The 20,569-nt window shown below is 33.6% G+C and overlaps 3 protein-coding genes across 4 annotated transcripts in view; 2 read left to right on the top strand and 1 right to left on the bottom strand.

Annotated features, from left to right (window-relative positions):
• Window positions 1-5,220: 5,220 nt before the first annotated feature.
• bigmax (helix-loop-helix-leucine zipper transcription factor bigmax) lies at window positions 5,221-6,401 on the bottom strand. Of its 2 annotated transcripts, none has more exons than XM_081979494.1 (4): window positions 6,013-6,401; window positions 5,790-5,948; window positions 5,513-5,733; window positions 5,221-5,454 (listed from the first exon to the last, which is right to left on the bottom strand). In XM_081979494.1, the coding sequence occupies exons 1-4, from the start codon at window positions 6,059-6,061 to the stop codon at window positions 5,281-5,283; spliced, it is 603 nt and encodes a 200-aa protein (XP_081835620.1). In that variant the 5' UTR covers window positions 6,062-6,401; the 3' UTR covers window positions 5,221-5,280. The 2 variants fall into 2 exon arrangements, with proteins under 2 accessions (XP_081835620.1, XP_081835619.1); XM_081979493.1 differs by having other exon boundaries at window positions 6,001-6,397.
• A 1,592-nt stretch (window positions 6,402-7,993) lies between these two features.
• Window positions 7,994-11,861, top strand: mRpL43 (mitochondrial ribosomal protein L43). The gene is made up of 4 exons (XM_081979495.1): window positions 7,994-8,249; window positions 11,127-11,233; window positions 11,286-11,457; window positions 11,666-11,861. The coding sequence occupies exons 1-4, from the start codon at window positions 8,113-8,115 to the stop codon at window positions 11,805-11,807; spliced, it is 558 nt and encodes a 185-aa protein (XP_081835621.1). The 5' UTR covers window positions 7,994-8,112; the 3' UTR covers window positions 11,808-11,861.
• Window positions 11,862-14,961: 3,100 nt separating this feature from the next.
• Window positions 14,962-20,569, top strand: part of Gpat4 (Glycerol-3-phosphate acyltransferase 4) — a 31,016-nt gene continuing 25,408 nt past the window's right edge. The window contains exon 1 of the mRNA XM_081979482.1: window positions 14,962-15,411. Within this exon, the coding sequence (XP_081835608.1) occupies window positions 15,253-15,411 (159 nt within the window). The 5' untranslated portion in view covers window positions 14,962-15,252. The remainder of the gene's footprint in view (window positions 15,412-20,569) is intronic.

Genomic DNA, 20,569 nt, shown 5'->3' with positions numbered 1-20,569 from the left:
AATCAATTATCTAAGAAATAATGCCCTAGGGCGTTATTTTTCATAATGCCCTCAAGTAACCATTTTTTAAATACATATCTACAGAATGAAAGTCGGACATTAAACATTGAAGACACCACAGGCATTATAGGAAATAATGCCCACGGTCGAAGTACCCTATCGACCTCATGCATTATTGTCCTTATAATGCCCTTGGTATCTTAATTACTATTAAAGGCGCAATTTTTGGGAAAAAAGTTTCACGTACAGAGTGTCCCAAAACTGACAACGGTGTATTCAAGAAAAATCATTGGTGTGATAGTTTGACCGCTAGATGACGTCAAATTCAAGCTTTTTGACAATTTTGATTTTAACACAGTTTTTGAGAATATTTCCCTCATATGTAAAATCTCCCATATGAGGAGAGGTGTTATCGAAAACTTACAGCGATAACACAAATCGATAACACCACGCTACATATGTTAAATCTCCCATATAAGAAGGGGTGTTATCGAAAATTACAGCGATAATACAAATTGATAATTGCACTGTACAGGGTGCTGCATTTTCGATGGTTTTACGGGGTACAGAGAAAACGGTAATAGATAGAAAAAAAGTAGCATACGTGTTCTGATCTCTTTTTCTGAGCTGAGATGACTGGCGAAAAGTGGGCGGCGCAAACTTCTTTTGTTTCAAAGATACGGGGGGTTTTTGAAAATTGGTCATTTTGGAACCTCCTCTGTATTTCATTTGCTATTAAAGTTATCGAAAAAGGAAGAACGGTTCCCGGTAGAAGTTTTCATGTAGAATCCAATATCGTAGTCAGTTTTTTTCTATTTCGTTTAATTTCTGATATATGACAGTAAGTTACATTTTTTTAAATGGAACATCCTATATATTTTTACGTCATTTAATTCTGTTGATTTTTACCATTTCAACGGTGTATTACAACATATAAGTTTGTAGAGGTTAATCGTGTTATTTTAAAAAAAGACCTTTGCTAAGCTAAAAAAAGGCCAATATCTAAAATACCAAACAAAATCGGAAATCATATAAACTAACACGACAGAAAATTAAATATTTTTAATAAATCTTATTAAAAATCTAAGTTACAAGCAGTTCTACCGTCGCGTTAATAAGAAAAGTGGCCATTTATATTTTCTACTATTTTTAAGGTAGAAATTGAAAAAACTGTTTACAAACGACATGTAACATGTTAATATGAACATATCCAAATTTTGTTTCGACTGTGGGTATTTTTATACATATTATTTAGCACTTTTTTGTTAAGGAAACGTTTTTTTTCTAATCACCAAGATTAACGTTTACAAACTTATATGTTTTAATATACCGTTGAACAAATAAAAATCAACAGAATTAAATGACCTAAAAATATATAGGGTGTTCCATTTAAAAAAATATAACCTACTGTCATATGTCAGAAACTAAACGTAATAAAAAAACTGCTTACGCCATTGGATTCTACGTCAAAACTTCTACCGGAAACCATTTTTCCTTTTTTGATAACTTTAATAGCAAATGAAGTACAGAGGAGGTTTCAAAATGACCATTTTTCAAAAGCCCCCGTATCTTAGAAACAAAAGAAGTTTGCGCAGCCCACTCTTCGCCAGTCATCTCAGCTCAGAAAACGAGATCAGAACACGTATGCTACTTTTTTTCTATCTATTACGGTTTTCTCTGTACCCCGTAAAACCATCGAAAATGCACCATCCTGTACACGTATCTATAACGACTGCATTGTTGTAGAGCCTATTGCTAGTACACTAATTGTTGTCATTGCACAGTTTTTTGACTTTTTATAACCAAACAATGTCAAAGATTATTGAACGGTTTGGAACTTGCTCATTTAGCTCCATTGAGCAATCTATAGTTGCAGCAAAACCAAAACATTTTATTTATTCGGGAAATATTCGGGGGTAATTGCACAAGTGCATAAAAATTACCGATAATTTTGCATGAAAACTTGTTATCTCTTAACTGCATGAGTTTATTTTCATATTTTTTTGGCGAAAGAGCCCGACACCGAAGGTGGAGGGCTTTTTTAGAAAAAAATATGAAAATAACCGAATGCAGTTTGCAAAGATAACAAGTTTGAACGCAGAATTATCAGGTCATTTTTAAGGCACGAATGTAATTTTGGGGAATATTTCCCGAATAAATAAAATGTTTTAGTTTTGCTGCAACTATAGATTGCTCAATGGAGCTCAATGAGCAAGTTCCAAACCGTTTATTAATTTTTGTTGACATCGCGTTTGACATTTTTTGGTTATAAAAAGTCAAAAAAATGCGCATAGACAACAATTAGTGTACTAGCATTAGGCTCTACAACAATGCAGTCGTTATAGATACGTACAGTGCAATTATCGAAATGCAATTATCACTTTAGAATGCAATTATCGCTGTCATTCTGGTGAAAATGCACTGCTCATATGGGACATTTAACACATGAGGGAAATATTCCCCAAAATTACATTCGTGCCTTAAAAATGACCTGATAATTCTGCGTTTAAACTTGTTATCTTTGCAAACTGCATTCGGTCATTTTCATATTTTTTTCTAAAACAGCCCTCCACCTTCGGTGTCGGGCTCTTTCGCCAAAAAAATATGAAAATAAACTCATGCAGTTAAGAGATAACAAGTTTTCACGCAAATTTATCGGTAATTTTTATGCACTTGTGCAATTACCCCCGAATATTTCCCTCATGTGTTAAATGTCCCATATGAGCAGTGCATTTTCACCAGAATGACAGCGACAATTCCACTCATGTACAAAAAATGCCATATATACGTCATCAAAACACGGTTTGCTATCGGCTAATAAGGAAGGAAGAGAGTTTGCTAGCGGATAAAAAAATCGGATAAATTTTGCTGTTGATTTCATCGTTCCCACGGATTTTTACTACACTTCTATTGTTGCAATGTCTCACCTTGAGATTTTTGCTGGCACTGTCAATTTTGATGTTTGTTCGTATTGTTTTGGTTATGGCTCGCTTCCGTTAGAGTTCTACTGCAGAAAATCAAAAGAACCAGAAAAATTTATTTCTGCCAGTACAAGAAAGTCGCAGTCTAATTATATTATTGATTATATTCATGGAATTGTCTTATCAAATACCATTCGAGCTCAGATTTTGAACAGGATAATTTTTCCGCTTGTCTTCTCATACTTTCTTTATGGTACAAAACTCGACCTGTTTGCCAAAATCACTCGAGCTACGCTCTCGTGATTTAGTTACAACAGGTCTCGTGCAGTTACACCAAAAAGAAAGTGTTCCAAGACAAGCACAAAAATTATCCTGCTAAATCTGAGCTCTTATGGTATTGCCCCCGATAATTTCCGGAAACTAAAAATTGTTTTTCACTTATTTGAGACACCCTGTACTCAGCCGCTAATCTGAGACACCTTATATATATCGACATCCATTTTGCCCTGTCACGGTTTTGGGGATGACCTGGAAATTATGTCAATTGTGACGTTTTCAGTGCGTGGCACCCTTAAAAAAATGACTCTCTACGTCATTTTTATAAATAAGTCGCTACTTCGCAAAAACTACAAAAAACCAAGGTCAACTTTGACGCCCTCTAGCGGCCGAACCGAAAAACTTTGCCGTGTTTGCTCAACGTCACGTGAGAGCACCATTCATTAGCTTTGTTATATGGCTCGTATTAAAAAACAGAGAGATCCCAATAAACTTAAAGCGGAAAGTCTTCGATACATGTATACTGCCGGTAGCAACTTACGGTTTAGAAACAGTGACAATGACGAAAAAAAGTGCTGAACAGTTGAGAGTAATACAAAGAGCAATAGAGCGCACCATGCTTGGAATCAGTCTAAGAGACAAAATCAGAAATGAGGAAATCCGACTAAGAACTAAAGTCGTGGACATCATGAAGCGTATCTCGGAAAGCAAATGGCAATGGGTGGGGCATGTGGCCAAATAGAACCATGACAGTTGGACAGCGCGAATAACACATTGGCGGACCAAGCGTAGCGTAGGCAGGCCCCAGAAAAGGTGGCTAGACGATCTCAAACCGATTGCGAGGAAAAGATGGTCTCAAACAGCACAAGGAAGCGGATGAAAAAGGTCTACGTTCAGGAGTGGACAAAGGAGAAGAAGAGAAGAAGCAATACATTTTGTAAACGGTCTTTAATCGGGCGAAAACGTCTAGAGATGTTGACCACATGACTGGATTAAGGTTATTGTGAAATCCAAAAACTATTTTTGCGCAAAATGGCCTTATATTGAATTTTTCATTTTTTGAGTGCACTTTTAATCCCTCATTTGAGGGATAAAAGAGGCACTTTTAATCCCGCATCTCTTATATGGTCGAAATCCAATGTCTTGTACTTCTTCGGCTTATAATGGTCATTCTGTCTCTTTAGAAATGCTTGGAGTTTACTGTATTTGCTGATGTCGACGTTTGCTTCAGATATTATCGTGGCTTTGATCATGGAATATTGGCTCCATAGAGAAGATGCCTTGAGCTTCTTAGACTTCTGCAGGAAGTAAGCCAGGAGCACCTTTTCATCCGTAAAATTCTCTGCATTCTGTTCAACGCACCATTTTTGGTAAACAAGAAACTGTTTTTGTAAGCCTCGCGAGATTTTTCTGGAAGAAGGCTAGCGATGGCCTCTTCAATGTTCATTTTAAAAAAATACGATTTTTCTGGACTCACCGTTTGATAACAACTGATTGACATTTGTTTTGTGCCATAGCAACACTTCCAGGGCACAATAAATTTTAAGTGAATCCACCATGCCAACAACTATCAGTAAAACGAGAGTATGAAAAAAAAAAAAAAATACCGTTGTAACCACTGTTAGTTTTGTAATTTTTTTTATTTTTAGTTTCTCGCATTCTAAAGTGCATAAAATAGTATATATACCTCGTGACTAAAGTGAACCACTTTAGTCCCTAGGTTTATAATATACTATTATGTCATCACAAAGAGAAAGAAAATATCTTTAAATCCTCAAAAAAAATTATTAAAATCGAATGACTGAATTTGAAGATACAGCCGCTGAAAAAAGACAAATTTATGTTGCAAATTTATACATTAAAATTAATATTATGCATATTTATCATTTAATAAAAGTAGAAAAAAAAATAGTTTTTTAATAATTATTTTATTTTTATATTAACACAAAGAGATTTTGAATTTTGGTTTGTAAAAGAATCTTAGTAGGTTGCTAACTGTCACATGTTTAAAATAATGGTAAAATCCACTTGGACTATCTTATTGTAATTCATACAAACTTATATTTTAGGTACAACAAATAGGTCATCCATGCATTTGAGCATGGTGTCTTCGAAGCACACTGTGCACAGTGTCTTTCAATGTTTGTGGCTTACAATACTCTTCCAGCCAACTAAACACCCCAGCTGACAATTCGGAAAAATTACTCACAGAAACATTACTAAAAGTAACAAACAGCTGGTCCATAATTGATTGAAACTGAAAGTTAAATAAATATTAAAATATCCTAAAATTTTCACTACAAAGAGTCTTTTACCACAGAAAATTTAACCTCATCCGCAACTGGAGTTTCTGTATGACCAGGCTGCAATTGTTGGGCTTTAACAATTTGTTCGTAATTAGTTTGCATAATTCTCAAAGCGATCACTTCTTTTCTTAAAGCATTTCTTTCATCCTCCTGCTTTTTCTTCTGCTGTTGCAAGTACTGAATGTAATCAATTGATCGCTGCAGGACAGTTGCTTTACTCAACTTATATCCTGGAAATTTGCTAGTGGTAGTGACATTTTTAGATTATCACTTACCTCTGTTCAACCTGACACATCAGTTTGCTGGCATGTGGGCACTAATTCTTGCAAATTATCATAGCCTTTCTTAATGGCATCTCGACGTTTCTGTTCAGCTTGTGTATGAGCTTCTCTTCTTCGTTCTTTGTAGCTTAAAGAAGCGTGTCTTGATTCCATGTCTTCATCATCTGTTCAACCATCATTAAGTGTTAGATATATAATTATTAAAGCAAAACTTACCAGATGGAGGACCTGAAATTGGAGCTTTTTTAGCGTGGAATCCTAGTTGTTCTTGAGACATCTTAAACTGCACAAACAACTGTTACACAATAACTATAATGTTATATTACAGATTTAATAATAATAAACTGTAATTTTCCATAAACTTAAGATAAAAAGTTGGACTGGAAGTTACTGATGTTCATTTTGTGTTCAGAGTATTCTTGCACTTTCTATAACGCATTATCACTAGATAACTTGATGAATTATCTATATTTTTTTATTTACAATTCGATGATTTGAATGTAGGCATGATTACCCAGATAAACCCTTTTTGTTGTTATACTCATTAGGTCATTGCTCAGTGGCGGGCAATAATTATTAACAATATTATTTTAGTATTTAACTTTAACAACAAAACGTCAAAAACAGATGACTGTGACCGCAAATGCTTGGAGGACAAACAAAGCAATGTTGTCAAGTCAAAATATTTAATGGCGGGAGAAAATATAAAAACCGTAGGTTCTTCAAAAATACAAATATTTTTATTTTTTTATTAATTAATAATTGTTTTTTAAGTTTTTTACATAAGTGACAGATATCACGTGGTTTTGAAGCATAATTTAGCTAGGCAGTCACGTGACCATTGTCAAAATCATAAATTTCAAAAACACTATTTATATGGAATAGTGCAAGAAAAGTTTTCTAAGCCCTGATTTTTGTAACTTTTGAGCACAGTTTCACAGTTTTAACGTTAGTGGCAGTTGTAACGTGATTGTAGAACACTATGCACGTGACAATTGTCAAAAAAACTGTCATAAGTTTCAAAAATACATTTTATACCAAATACTGCAAGGAAACGTTTCTAAACCCGGTTTTTCGCAACTTTAGAGCATAGTTTGACAGTTTTGACGTTAGCGATAGTTGTCACGTGATGGTAGAACACTGTGCACGTGGCAATTGTCAAAAAAACTGTCGTAAATCTCAAAAACACGTTTTATATCAAATACTGCAAGAAAACGTTTCTAAACCCTGATTTTTGCAACTTTAGAGCATAGTTTGCCAGTTTTGACATTAGTGACAGTTGTCACGTGATTGTAGAACACTATTTAACTAGACGGTCACGTGACAATTGTCAAAAAAACGGTCATAAATCTCAAAAACACGATTTATATCAAATACTGCAAGAAAACGCTTCTAAACCCTGTTTTTTTGCAACTTTAGAGCATCATAGTTTGACAGTTTTGACTTTAGTGACAGTTGTCACGTGATTGTAGAATACTATTTAACTAGACGATTAAATGACAATTGTCAAACTAACTGTCATAAATCTAAAAAAACCGTCTTGTTTCGGAAACTGTGTTAAAATGTAATTGTTGCAAATTTTAGTCAAATTTTGACATTAGTGACAGACATCACGTGGTTTTAGAGAATAAACTCACTGTAGCCCTTGCTCGATAAAATTAAAAATAGAATTTGTTAAAATTTGTTAGTGCTATTTTCGAAAGTGTTTTATTATATCTCAAAAAAAGAAGTAAAAGTAGCTTAGCGTCTTGACTCTTCAAAGTCAATTTTCAATAAAATATCAAAAACAGCTATTATTTTGGCATTTTTGGGAAAAAAATACACATTGAGTATTGCAAAAACTGATTATTTTCGTGGATTTCTTTCTCATACAAAACTAATAAATTGAAAACTGACAAAATCTTCTGCTCTTGCCCTTCATACGCATATAAACATGTTCGACATAAGAAAAATTAGATTACATTCGTTGTTCGTTTGTTAATTTTCAGTTCAAAGCCTTGTTTTGATTATGAAAATAGTCATAACGTGTAACTTAAGAAGATCTTTATTGTCAAACTCTTATTTCTTTCATAATTGATTAATTTAGTCGCAAAATGCCGTATAAGAGAACGAGATGTCCTACGTAAACAACCAGAAACAGCTGATTAAGACAGTTTGTTAAAATGGAGTGCACATTTTAATTAAAGAGAAGACGAATTACATAAAAGTTAGGTTAGAAGTTAGAATTGTCAGAATTGTTTTGTTAGGAACAATAATTATTGCATTTTTAGTTTTTTTAAAGTTGTACCTAATTATCCATTTTCCTTTCCATCTGAGTACAGTATAAACATGTCAAATAGTCATTTATTTTTAAAACCGGCATTTATTACTACACCTGGTCAAAATGGGGTTGGAAGATATGTATGCCAGCTACAAAGAGTGGTTTTAAAGTTTTGCAAGAGTAGTGGGGACAGTAGAGGAATGAGGTAAGTTCTATCGTCACAGAAGTTTATGGTACAAGCTACTAGCTTGAGGTGTTAAAGCCTGCTTAAGAGAGGAGAGGTTTCAATGCTGCTAACTTAATGGTAATAATAGACTAGCAAAATGTTTAATGGCTTGTTGCACTTTAGGCCTTGCATAGGCTAATTAATGACTATGATGATCAAGACATTTGAATAGTTATGGGTAGATTAGTTGCGCTTTCCTCCCTAGGTGCGCCATTAACTATACTTTACCAGAAAAATTTGTAAAATTACTGGTAAACTACAAATACTGTGCTTCTTGCAGTTCAAACTTTGACACCGCTTTTCTCTCTGACTGTACCAAATTTTGTAGTATTTTTTAGGTTATTGAATGAGAAATTTAATGAAGATTCCAAAAATGTGCTTAAAACAGTAATTTTCTTACTCCAAGTGGATTTTACAGGCAATTTTGACCCTGACTGTTTTTTCGAACTGTGTTTTTGGCAGTTCAAATTTTGACACCACTTTTCTCTCCAACTGTACCAAACTTTGTAGTATTTTTTAGGTTATTGAATACGAAATTTAATGAGGATTCCAAAAATGGGCTTAAAACAGTCATTTTCTTACTCCAAGTGCGTTTTACAGGTGATTTTGTCCCTGACTGTTTTTTTAAACTGTGTTTTTGGCAGTTCACATTTTGACAGCGCTTTTCTTCCTGACTGTACCAAATTTTGTGGTATTTTTTTAGGTTATTGAATAGGAAATTGAATGAAGATTCCAAAAATGTGCTTAAAACAGTCATTTTCTTACTCCAAGTGGATTTTACAGGCAATTTTGTCTCTGACTGTTTTTTCAAACTATGTTTTTGGCAGTTCAAATTTTGACACTACTTTTCTCCTTGACTATACCAAATTTGTCTTGTTTTTTTAGGTTATTGAATAGGAAATTTAATGAAGATTCCAAAAATGGGCTTAAAACAGTCATTTTCTTACTCCAAGTGGATTTTACAGGCGATTTTGTCCCCCACTGCTATATTAAACTGTGTTTCTGGCAGTTCAAACTTTGACACTGCTTTTCTCTCTAACTGTACCAAACTTTGTAGTATTTTTTTAGGTTATCGGATAGGAAATTTAGTGAGGATTCCAAAAATGGGCTTAAAACAGTCATTTTTTTACTCCAAGTGGGTTTTGCAAGCAATTTTGTCCCTGACTGTTTTTTCAAACTGTGTTTTTGGTAGTTCAAATTTTGACACCGCTTTTCTCCCTGACACCAAACCAGTTTTTCCTAAATAAAATTAAAAATTGCAAGGGATCAAAAATTTCCCTAATCAACTCCTTAAACCAACATTGTCAGTTTGCAGGACCGTTTTTGTTTCCTGTAGGTATATGGTGTGCATGAAAACTATGATGATTGATTACAAGTGACTGTTTTTGGTCACCCTGTACGCAATTTTTAAGGTAGAATTTTGTACTCTACACCACTGGAAAGAGAGGCTCAAGACGGTTAATTTGAGTAGTTCGACCTTCCTAAAATCCCAAAAATAACTTAGTTACAGGGTGCTCAAATTTCAACTGATTTGAAAATTTGTGGGATTCAACCAATTTTTGCTAAATAACTTGACCATTTAAAGCATGGAGGGAGGTGCAGCAAACCAAACAGAGAGGGAAAGGGCTAAAACAGACAAATCAATGTTTTCATCAAGTCAATTCAGCTTCATTGGATTTGGAAAGCCATGAGATTTAACAATTGGAGTTAGTTATTTTTTAGCCAGTTAGTTGCTGTCATTTGTATAGGTACAGCCATCACATGACCAACAGTCCAATTACGTCAAACAGGGAGTAGTCCTGGAAATTGAGTAAGACCTAGGCCTGGGACAGGATTGCTCACAACAGATATCTAGTAGGCTGTAATTTAAGCTGTAGACCAACCTTAAATTGGTAAAAGTAACCAAGGTATAATAAGGAATATAACAAAGGTTTTTGATTAAAAACACAATAAATACAAAAACATTTCTAGGCAGTAGTTATGCTGGCAAACAACTGAACACTTGCACTATAATCTCTTTTTGATTGTCAGGCAAAAGGCTGGTCCATACTTTTTATATGGCAATGGTTGTGATTTGACTGTGACAGCTCAACTCCAAAACTAAAACTTAGTCTAGGATGCTCTAATAAACAGAGCTCTTCCTTAACTGGGACAGAGTATTTGGGTCAATTTTAAAACCTCCCAACTTCAAAATGAGATAACAAATTTTTATGCTGTTTGGACTCTCATTGGGCTTGATTTATTAGCTTTTAGCTGTCGCGAAAAACTTTGCCTTTAACGCAACTATACTATACAGGGTGGGAAAGAACCACATGCAAAAAAGTTACATTTTCTTAGGCCATTTTTAAAAACTTTATATTGTCAAACAAATCTACCGATTTTAATGCAGTTTGGACTGTCATTGGAAAGTTCAAAAAATAAAAAGTTATGTAGATAAATTGAAATATTGATATCGTAAATTTGCTACCTTAACTTGTAAATATTCTTTATCCGGTGCTTTTCTCAACAATTTTTCAATTTAGTGTCTCTCCAGTATCTTTGCCCTCTTCGTTTTCTAATTTCTTGACGCAGCTTTTAAATATGAAGCAAGTTTACCATACTTTGAAACATCAATACTTCTGTGCACTTTTAACAGTGATTTTAGCATAGAATCTTACTGCTCCTACTCCTATGCCCCATTTTTTATCCACTTGTCGAATTCTACCAATTTCTTTTGGTATACACTTTTGCTTTGGATTTCAGCAAAATTAAAGAGATTCTCTACATTTTTAGTTATTTTTTGAACAATTTTGCTTTTCAAATATAAATTTAAACCATTCATTGTTTTTAACGTTAATTTTGCAATTATTTTTACAGAGAATTCATTGAAACTAAATTAATTGATTTTGTAAAGTCAAGTCCTGAGGTGGCCGTTTATGTTAAACCTCGTAGACATAGAACTGCAATTATCAAAGCAGAATATTGTATGTATTTCTTATTTTTTTTTGTCAATTTCTTCAGTGGTATATTTTGTAGTAAATGGTGAAACGCAGTGGATAAATGCTAGACAATTTACGGACGATGAGGTGTTGAAATGGTTAAACTTATTGAAGTCGCAAGCTTCCAATCGGACTGGTGTAAGATTAAGGAAATTAATTCATACGGATAATCCTTCTATTCAAGGTCCATGGACTCCATACACGTTCAGGTAAATTAATTATTTTATGCCTAATTAGTTATTTGTTACCAACAAATGTATGAATGCACTAAAGTTTGGCCGACAATTTATGATAAAAACTATTTGCAACCCAACCTATTTGACATTATTTCAGAAGACTATTTATTTTGCTTGATGGACCATAAAACTACTCTACTATTTTAGAATTAAAGAAACAATAACATAATTTGGTTTGCAGAGATCCTAAACTTAATTTAGCGACTTTCCCTGATAATAACTTATCAAAAGCAGATGTCTACAGCAAAACAGCCACTGAAGAACTGATGGAGATGTTTCAAAAGCAGAAGGTTGAAAGTCTAGACCAATCAAGAGCTGAATAAAGTTAATGTTAGTATGTAGTTGATGTATAGAATAAATTGTAATTGTGCAGCGTTTTTATAAAAAATAATTTTAAAAAATCCGTCCCAGAGAAAGAGTCAAATTGGATTGTAAAACTGGAAGACTGGAAAACTGAATGAGAAAATGCAAATTTAATTTTGTCTACAATTTTTGAACGACAAAATATATTTTTTTCTTAATTATATTTTTAACTAACGTTCTCGCAATATTGACCGCGTTTATCTTGTTTACAGTATCTGAAGCTAAAATGTAAACCCAGTCATTTCGTTTCAAAAACATTCTGAGCATTTATAATTTCTTGCAAAATTTGCGTAACTTTAACCGTTTCCGAGAAATTGCATTTTTTTACTTTGTTTTTGGAATTTGCTTTAAAATTTTTAACATCTTGTATCTCTGCCATTTTTGGGGTTTGCGTGACTGTAAAAAGCTCAAAATGTTTATTTTCAACTGCCTTTTCTCTTCCTGTAGACCGTGACACAATTAAATGTCTACAAAACCGTTTCCGAGACATTCGAAATCCAAATTTTTTAAATTCTGTATTTCCGCTATTTTTGGGTTTTTTGCGAGCGTAAAAAGCTCCAAATATTCGTTTTAAACTGCTCTTTCACTTCCCGTAAAGTGTGACATAATTAATTGTATACAGAGTGTCCAAAAAAAACAAAGAGAAAGACGGTTAAATTTGAAACCAACGTTTTGCCATTATTGATCGCGTTTACCTCATTTTCAGTATCTGAAACTAATGCGAACCTAGTCATTCAAGTGCAAAAAAGCATTCTGAACATTTATGGTCTCTTGTAAAATTTCCGTATCTCTAACCGTTTCCAAGATAATCGACTTCTTTAAATTTTTTGGGAAAATTCAATGAAAATTTTTTAAATTTTATATCTCGGCTATTTTTGGGGTTTTCGCGACCATAAAAAGCTCCAAATATTCGTTTTGAACTGCTCTTTCACTTCCCGTAAAGTGTGATATAATTAATTGTATACAGAGTGTCCAAAAAAACAAAGAGAAAGACAGTTAAATTTAAAACCAACGTTTTGCCATTATTGATCGCGTTTACCTCATTTTCAGTATCTGAAACTAGTGTAAACCCAGTCATTCAAGTGCAAAAAGGCATTCTGAACATTTATGGTCTCTTGTAAAATTTCCGTATCTCTAACCGTTTCCGAGACATTCGACTTCATTACATTTTTTGTAAAAACAATAAAAAATTTTGAATTCTGTATTTCCGCAATTTTTAGGTTCTTTGCGACCGTAAAAAGCTCCAAATATTCGTTTTGAACTTCTCTTTCACTTCCCGTAAATTGTGACATAATTAATTGTATACAGAGTGTCCAAAAAAACAAAGAGAAAGACAGTTAAATTTGAAACCAACGTTTTGCCAGTATTGATCGCGTTTACCTCATTTTCAGTATCAGAAACTAGTGTAAACCCAGTCATTCAAGTGCAAAAAGGCATTCTGAACATTTATGGTCTCTTGTAAAATTTCCGTATCTCTAACCGTTTCCAAGATAATCGACTTCTTTAAATTTTTTGGGAAAATTCAATGAAGATTTTTAAATTTTATATCTCGGCTATTTTTGGGGTTTTCGCCACCATAAAAATCTCCAAATATTCGTTTTGAACTGCTCTTTCACTTCCCGTAACGTGTGACATAATTAATTGTATACAGAGTGTCCAAAGAAAAACAAAGAGAAAGCAGACAGTTAAATTTGAAACCAACGTTTTGCCATTATTGATCGCGTTTACCTCATTTTCAGTATCTGAAACTAGTGTAAACCCAGTCATTCAAGTGCAAAAAGGCATTCTGAACATTTATGGTCTCTTGTAAAATTTCCGTATCTCTAACCGTTTCCAAGATAATCGACTTCTTTAAATTTTTTGGGAAAATTTAATGAAAATTTTTTAAATTTTATATCTCGGCTATTTTTGGGGTTTTCGCGACCATAAAAAGCTCCAAATATTCGTTTTGAACTGCTCTTTCACTTCCCGTAAATGGTGACATATGTAATTGTATACAGAGTGTCCAAAAAAACCTAGAGAAAGACGGTTAAATTTAAAACCAACGTTTTTCCAGTATTGACCGCGTTTACCTCGTTCTCAGTATCTGAAACTAGTGTAAACCCAGTCATTCAAGTGCAAAAAGGCATTCTGAACATTTATGGTCTCCCGTAAAGTGTGACATAATTAATTGTATACAGAGTGTCCAAAAAAACAAAGAGAAAGACAGTTAAATTTGAAATCAACGTTTTGCCAGTATTGACCGCGTTTACCTCATTTTCAGTATCTGAAACTAGTGTAAACCTAGTCATTCAAGTGCAAAAAAGGATTCTGAACATTTATGGTCTCTTGTAAAATGTCCATATCTTTAACCGTTTTCGAGACATTCGGCTTCTTTAAATTATTTGTGTGAAAATTTCATTTTCATTTTTAAAATTCCGTTTCTCCGCTATTTTTGGGGTTTCCAAGACCGTAAAAAGCTGAAAATGTTCGTCTTGAACTGCTATTTCACCTGGTGGTAACCGCAACACGATTGAACTTATACAGGACGTTCAAAAAAAGAAAAACAGTTTAATTGGAAAGTAACGTTCAGCCAGTTGTGACCGCGTTTACCCGGTTCTAAGCGGGTATAAACCTACTCCGCTCGGTGCAGAAAGTCACTTTGTATATTTTTGGTCTCTTGGAAAACGTCAGCAAATGGCAACTCTAACCGTTTCCGAGATATTCGACTTTTTTACTTTTGTTTTAAAAATGATTGTGATTGCTTCACATGCAGACTTGAACATGAGTGTTTACTGTAGTGTTACAGTGTCTCAGTTTAACTTATTCTGAAAAATAGAGATAGTCTATCTTGCTGCAGCTGCACCATTTGTGCCCGTTTTGTTTAAACGGCCGTGAAATCCAGTTTTACGACCGTTATCACTAGTAATGGCCGCAATAACACGTGTAGCATTAGCGTAATTATCTGTACAGTGGGTAGTTTGGTAAAAAAAGCAGTTTTCTGTTCGCATCTGATTGGCAATATGCCTATTTCATTTTACGGTACTGTCAACTGTCAGTCGACGAATATCGAACTTCACTTGTCAATGACTGTCACTAGCGTCAAATTTTAATTTGTCATTCATGTTTTGTTTGAGTTTTGTTTGTCAGTTTTGTGTGGTCTGTGGTGTTCATTACAGGGCTCGCCAAATCATACGACTCAGATACGATTCTTGCAACTTTTGCAATGATTTCCTTAATTTTGTGACATCTTTTTAATAAGTGAATCAGATAACAATTTTGTTTTGATTTATGGTCTCATGTTCGTATAGGAATATACCACTTCCTCCCCATCAGTCTACAGACAAGCATTAAAAATCAGAAAAAAATCAAATAATGCAACATCAACATTGAGTTATTGTTCACTTTCCTCTCAAGTTTGTCCAAATGGCTGTACCAGTTATGATGGGATTAGTAAACTTGCTTGCTTCAATCTTCTTTGTGCCCTTTATGATGCTGCTGCTGTCCATCATATTTTTGGCCTCAATTGGAAAGTCTTTGGGGGTTCGAAGATTGTATGTGCAAATGTTGCTGCTCATTTTTGAGGTAAGTTTTGTGGTTCATTATTTTATTTAGGTACAAATTAGATTACAGTAGAACTCGAGTTATGCCTGTTTTCTTGACACTTTTAAGTCAATTTTAATTACAATTTAAACTAAGTTGAGGTTTGAATGTGACTGATCAGGTGAAAAATACCACAGTCTAAACTAAACCCACCTAAGCTGTCTGCTAAACTTAACTTAGCCCATGTTGGGGAAACAACCATAAAATACCTAAACAAACTGTTAAAAAGTTAAATAAGAGGTTAAGTGTCTATGTCCATTTCAAAGTAAATTTATCTAGAAGGTAATTTTTCTTCAAATAAATTTGTTGAAAGGCAAAAATACTAGTTCAGTGATTTTCTACTATTTATTATTATTTAATACAGTGAGTTCAATCACTTACATTATGCATAGATTTTTTACCTGGATTTTCTATTTATAATCTCACTTATAAATGCGGGAAAGAATTAATCAATTGACAACAATTTTCTTATATAAAATATGAGAAAAGTATACAAATATGGCTTATAAATAAACTTCACTGTCTTGAGAACTGCCAAATTAAGAATTTCCAATCAGCTTGTTGATGTGATGGATGTTGTAATTAGTAATCTACCATAAATTATGCTGAAACTCTAGGTCAAGTTGATGTCTGTTTAATTGAAGACTCAATGTCAATGCAGTGTAGTTTACTTACAGTATTCAAGTTCCTTGATAAATTATTATTACATAAATTATTGATACTACAATTTTGGTTAAAAAGTTAAACAATGAGACAAATTAAGTATAGGCATCATTGTTACAAAAACCACAAATGTGCTATGTTAAACTAGGTATAGCATATTCTTGATTTTGGCATTGTAACAACAACATGAATAAAAAAAATCATGAAAGTAAATATAATAAAATGAGAAAGTTGCCACTGAAAATTGTTATGGTTCTTTTATCTACTCCTAGCATGGTAATCATTCATTACATAGCTCATTTTGAGTTACGTAATGAGCGATTTTACCGCACTAGTGCGATAATAATCGATTTTATCGCACTAGTGCGATAAAACAACTTTAAATGAAAATTTCTGCTGTAATTGTTTATTGAATTTAAACATAACTTTGATAAAACCATGAACAGACCTATCTTAAATAATAACTATATTTTACTTTTTATAAATATTAAAAGTGAAATGAATTCCTGAATTAGAAAGTTCTTGGATCGAATTTACACAAAAAAAAAAAAAAAAGGCTGGATGAACTATAGGTTGCTGCCAAGGTTTCAAAGTACACAAGTAACACTTTTTCTTGAAAGGGACTCTTTATGTTCTTGGTCTCGCACCAGGTGAGAAAACGTTGATACATTTTTTCATATTTCTCCTTTGACTTGGCAGGCAACAAGCCAGATACCACGTTTGCGGCAGCTTCTTCAATATCTGACGGAAGTTCTTCAGACATGTTCATAACGAAATGCACTTTTAAAAATTTGTGACTGACACTGTTAAATTGTCGCTTAAGTGATATGTGGAAACAAATGGCCACCATAGCAACAACACCAAAACAGTACAGCGTAGATGACAAGATTTAAGGGTAACAAATAACTACCCGTAGCAAGCATATACGAGACGTTCCTAAATAGTTCACATTGCACAAAATATGAATTTTTTTCTTACTTTACGCTGCTTCTGATGGTCGTAGATAAAATGTTGTACATCACCCGTGGGGTATGGCAAATTAACGTACTCGTGTGATCACCACAACTCGGTCTACGACCTCGTCGTGGCAACACTCCCACTCGTGACTATAAAAATGCTCATACCCCACTAGTAATGTAAATAACTATTAAATTTTGCTTATCATTTACAAGTCCAGATGTGCAAGAGTTTCATAAATTACAGGACTGCTTGTAGTTTGGGATTGGTCAACAAAAAGCAGCTGCTTTTTTGACCAATGACAAACCACTGTGCTGGGGCATTATGGTGCACAAACCGTAAGATTTAAAGGGCATTTTTTTGGGTTATTGGCAGCATTACTAAAAATTGAACAAGATTAGGGACACTGTCCAGAAATTAGTCTGGTAATTTCAACAAAATATTATTGGAAAACAAGGTAGAATAATTATGAATTTGGAAATTTTATTTTTAAAAATTAGCAACCAAAACATACCACTAACCATCCACTTTTACACATCAATAGAAAGCTCATTTCATTGGCTATTGATTACAATATAAAAGTTTATACAAAGTGTTACAAATAAGCAAATTATTGGCGATTGATGCACTAAAAAACCGTTCAACCTATTAACCCAAGTTGGGATATTTTTAGAAAGCTCATTTCATTGCCTATCCATTGACGTATAAAATTCAACTAAAAATGGTGCAACTAATCGAGTTATTCAAGATTGAACAAAAGGATGCACCAAAAAAGTGATGAAAAAATTGGTCAACTTTGACGCCCTCTAGCGGCCAAACCGTCCAACCTTTTATCCCAGATGGGATACTTTTAGAAAGCTCATTTATTTGGCTATCCATTGACGTATAAAACTGTACTAAAAATGGTGCAACTAATCCAGTTATTCAAGATTGAACGAAAGGATGCACCAAAAAAGTGATGAAAAAATTGGTCAACTTTGGCGCTCTCTAGCAGCTAAATCGTCCAACCTATTAACCCAAGTTGGGATACTTTTAGAAAGCTCATTTCATTGCCTATCCATTGACGTATAAAATTCAATTAAAAATGGTGCAACTAATCGAGTTATTCAAGATTAAACGAAAGGATGCACCAAAAAAGTGATGAAAAAATTGGTCAACTTTGTCGCCCTCTAGCGGCCAAATCGTCCAACCTATTAACCCAAGTTGGGATACTTTTAGAAAGCTCATTTCATTGGCTATCCATTGACGTATAAAATTCAACTAAAAATGGTGCAACTAATCGTGTTATTCAAGATTGAACGAAAGGATGCACCAAAAAAAGGATGAAAAAATTGGTCAACTTTGACGCCCTCTAGCGGCTAAATCGTCCAACCTATTAACCCAAGTTGGGATACTTTTAGAAAGCTCATTTCATTGGCTATCCATTGACGTATAAAATTCAACTAAAAATGGTGCAACTAATCGAGTTATTCAAGATTGAACGAAAGGATGCACCAAAAAAGTGATGAAAAAATTGGTCAACTTTGGCGCTCTCTAGCAGCTAAATCGTCCAACCTATTAACCCAAGTTGGGATACTTTTAGAAAGCTCATTTCATTGCCTATCCATTGACGTATAAAATTCAATTAAAAATGGTGCAACTAATCGAGTTATTCAAGATTGAACGAAAGGATGCACCAAAAAAGTGATGAAAAAATTGGTCAACTTTGTCGCCCTCTAGCGGCCAAATCGTCCAACCTATTAATCCAAGTTGGGATACTTTTAGAAACATCATTTCATTGGTTACCCATTGACGTATAAAATTGTACTAAAGTTAGTGCAAATAAACGTTAACGTAAACGTTACCGAGTGGTTCAAATTAGCAATTTAAACATTGAATTTTTAAAATAAGTGATCTAATACAAATTTATCTTACTTTTGAAGAGAGAATCAGACAAAGTTATAAGAATAAGGAGTTCTATTTGGAAAACTAGACTTTCTGTACTTTTTTTTTGAACTGATTTTTTGCCACCCTGTGACATATATTTTGATGTTTTTCTGCTGAAACGGATACTAGATCTAGAATTTGAGAATCCAAAAATGCAAAAAATAGACAGGGTGTCCCAAAACAAGCAGCAGTGGACATCTACTACCGGTTAAGTCGTTGCACTTATATTTTAATTTTTTTAACATTTTTTAATTAAAAAGTTCTCTAAACTCTCCAGTTGGGGTAATTCAGAAAATTGGTGGGTATTGTTAGGTATTATTGGAAATTATTAGGAATTACTGTGTGTTGACATTCGTGACAGATATCAAGTGGCTTTTGAGCCCTGTTTGACAGTCAGAGACAAAACTGCTTGTCAAACCCACTCGGAGTGACTGTTTTAAGCACATTCTTGGAATCTTCATTAAATTTCCTGTCCAATAACCTGAAAAAACACTACAAAATTTGGTACAGTCTGGGAGAAAAGCGGAGTCAAAGTTTGAACTGTCAGAAAACAATTATTTTCTAAATTATACTTAAGTTTGGGATAAAGTACCATGCAATATCTTCGAGTTTTTTAAGTTACTAGCAACTACGGTGGTACCAACATTAACTACGTCACAGTGTAATTTTATTATTAATTAAATTACAGTTTAGAATAATCTGGCAATAAAAGTTTTGCGCCATGTCGTGTTTGTCATCAAATGTATCCAATTTAAATAAATGATGCACTTTAAGCCAAAAATTTGTCGTCATAGCTTTCACTTTCTCTGTCCCCGAAAACACGTCACTGCATTGTAGACAAGTATAAATTAAGAGAAACGAATGACACAAGCAATGAATGAAAAGGTAGATTACAGACCAATTTTTGTTCGGACAAAACTCCAATAAACGGTCATTTCAATTTAACATTCAAACGTCTTCGACAACCTTTAAAACCTCATGAAACAGAATTTATTTAATAAATAACCTAACTTCTCCTTGAATTTATTGACAAACTGTAAAATGTATGCATAAGCCCTAATAATAAAACTATAATAGATATTTTATACAAGAGGTTTAAAAGGTAATACTTCAAATATACTGTATACAAGACTTTAATAGGTTTAATTGGGTAAACATAACTAAAACATTGCTTTTTTGTGGTGAATAAGGTACAATGTCCAATCATCAAAAAAACGGATTAGCAAACAATACTTTATTATAATATAGAGTAAGGAATTTTAACCAAAAAGTCATTTTAAATTTTAATGTAGGTAGGTTATAAGTAGTAGTTAATATGCATGTCTTGATTATGTGTAATGGTACAACTAATATGGGGGCAAAGTGCTGGTGGCACAAACAAACCTTAATAATCCATAATGATGGTCATAAAAATTTGATTCGACTTTGGTTTTGGTAGTTTGACTTAATAAGTTAACATTTAGTGAATTTTTATACAGGGTGATTCCAAAGTTGGGGCTTTCCTTTCACCTGCGAATAGGGCTTCAAAAAATAGGGTTTTTTTTCGTTTGAAGCTTTTTTGAAATATGAACAATAATGAAGATACAGGGTGTAT

This window comes from Ips typographus, linkage group LG5 (genome assembly GCF_016097725.1).
Source record: "Ips typographus isolate SLU linkage group LG5, UJ_Ityp_2.0, whole genome shotgun sequence".
NCBI lineage: Eukaryota > Metazoa > Arthropoda > Insecta > Coleoptera > Curculionidae > Ips > Ips typographus.
Note: the sequence above shows the minus strand (reverse complement) of the source record. Positions and strands in the feature narration are given on the sequence as shown.

Excerpts from the sequence above, each read along its gene's own strand:
- bigmax (XM_081979493.1), bottom strand. The coding sequence starts at position 6,061 with ATGTCTCAAGAACAACTAGGATTCCACGCTAAAAAAGCTCCAATTTCA. Across the intron at positions 5,734-5,789 it reads CCAGCAAACTGATGTGTCAG|GATATAAGTTGAGTAAAGCA; the intron begins GTTGAACAGAGG and ends GCAAATTTCCAG. Across the intron at positions 5,455-5,512 it reads ATGAGGTTAAATTTTCTGTG|TTTCAATCAATTATGGACCA; the intron begins GTAAAAGACTCT and ends TTTAACTTTCAG.
- mRpL43 (XM_081979495.1), top strand. The coding sequence starts at position 8,113 with ATGTCAAATAGTCATTTATTTTTAAAACCGGCATTTATTACTACACCT. Across the intron at positions 11,234-11,285 it reads AATTATCAAAGCAGAATATT|TAAATGGTGAAACGCAGTGG; the intron begins GTATGTATTTCT and ends TATATTTTGTAG. Across the intron at positions 11,458-11,665 it reads TGGACTCCATACACGTTCAG|AGATCCTAAACTTAATTTAG; the intron begins GTAAATTAATTA and ends TTTGGTTTGCAG.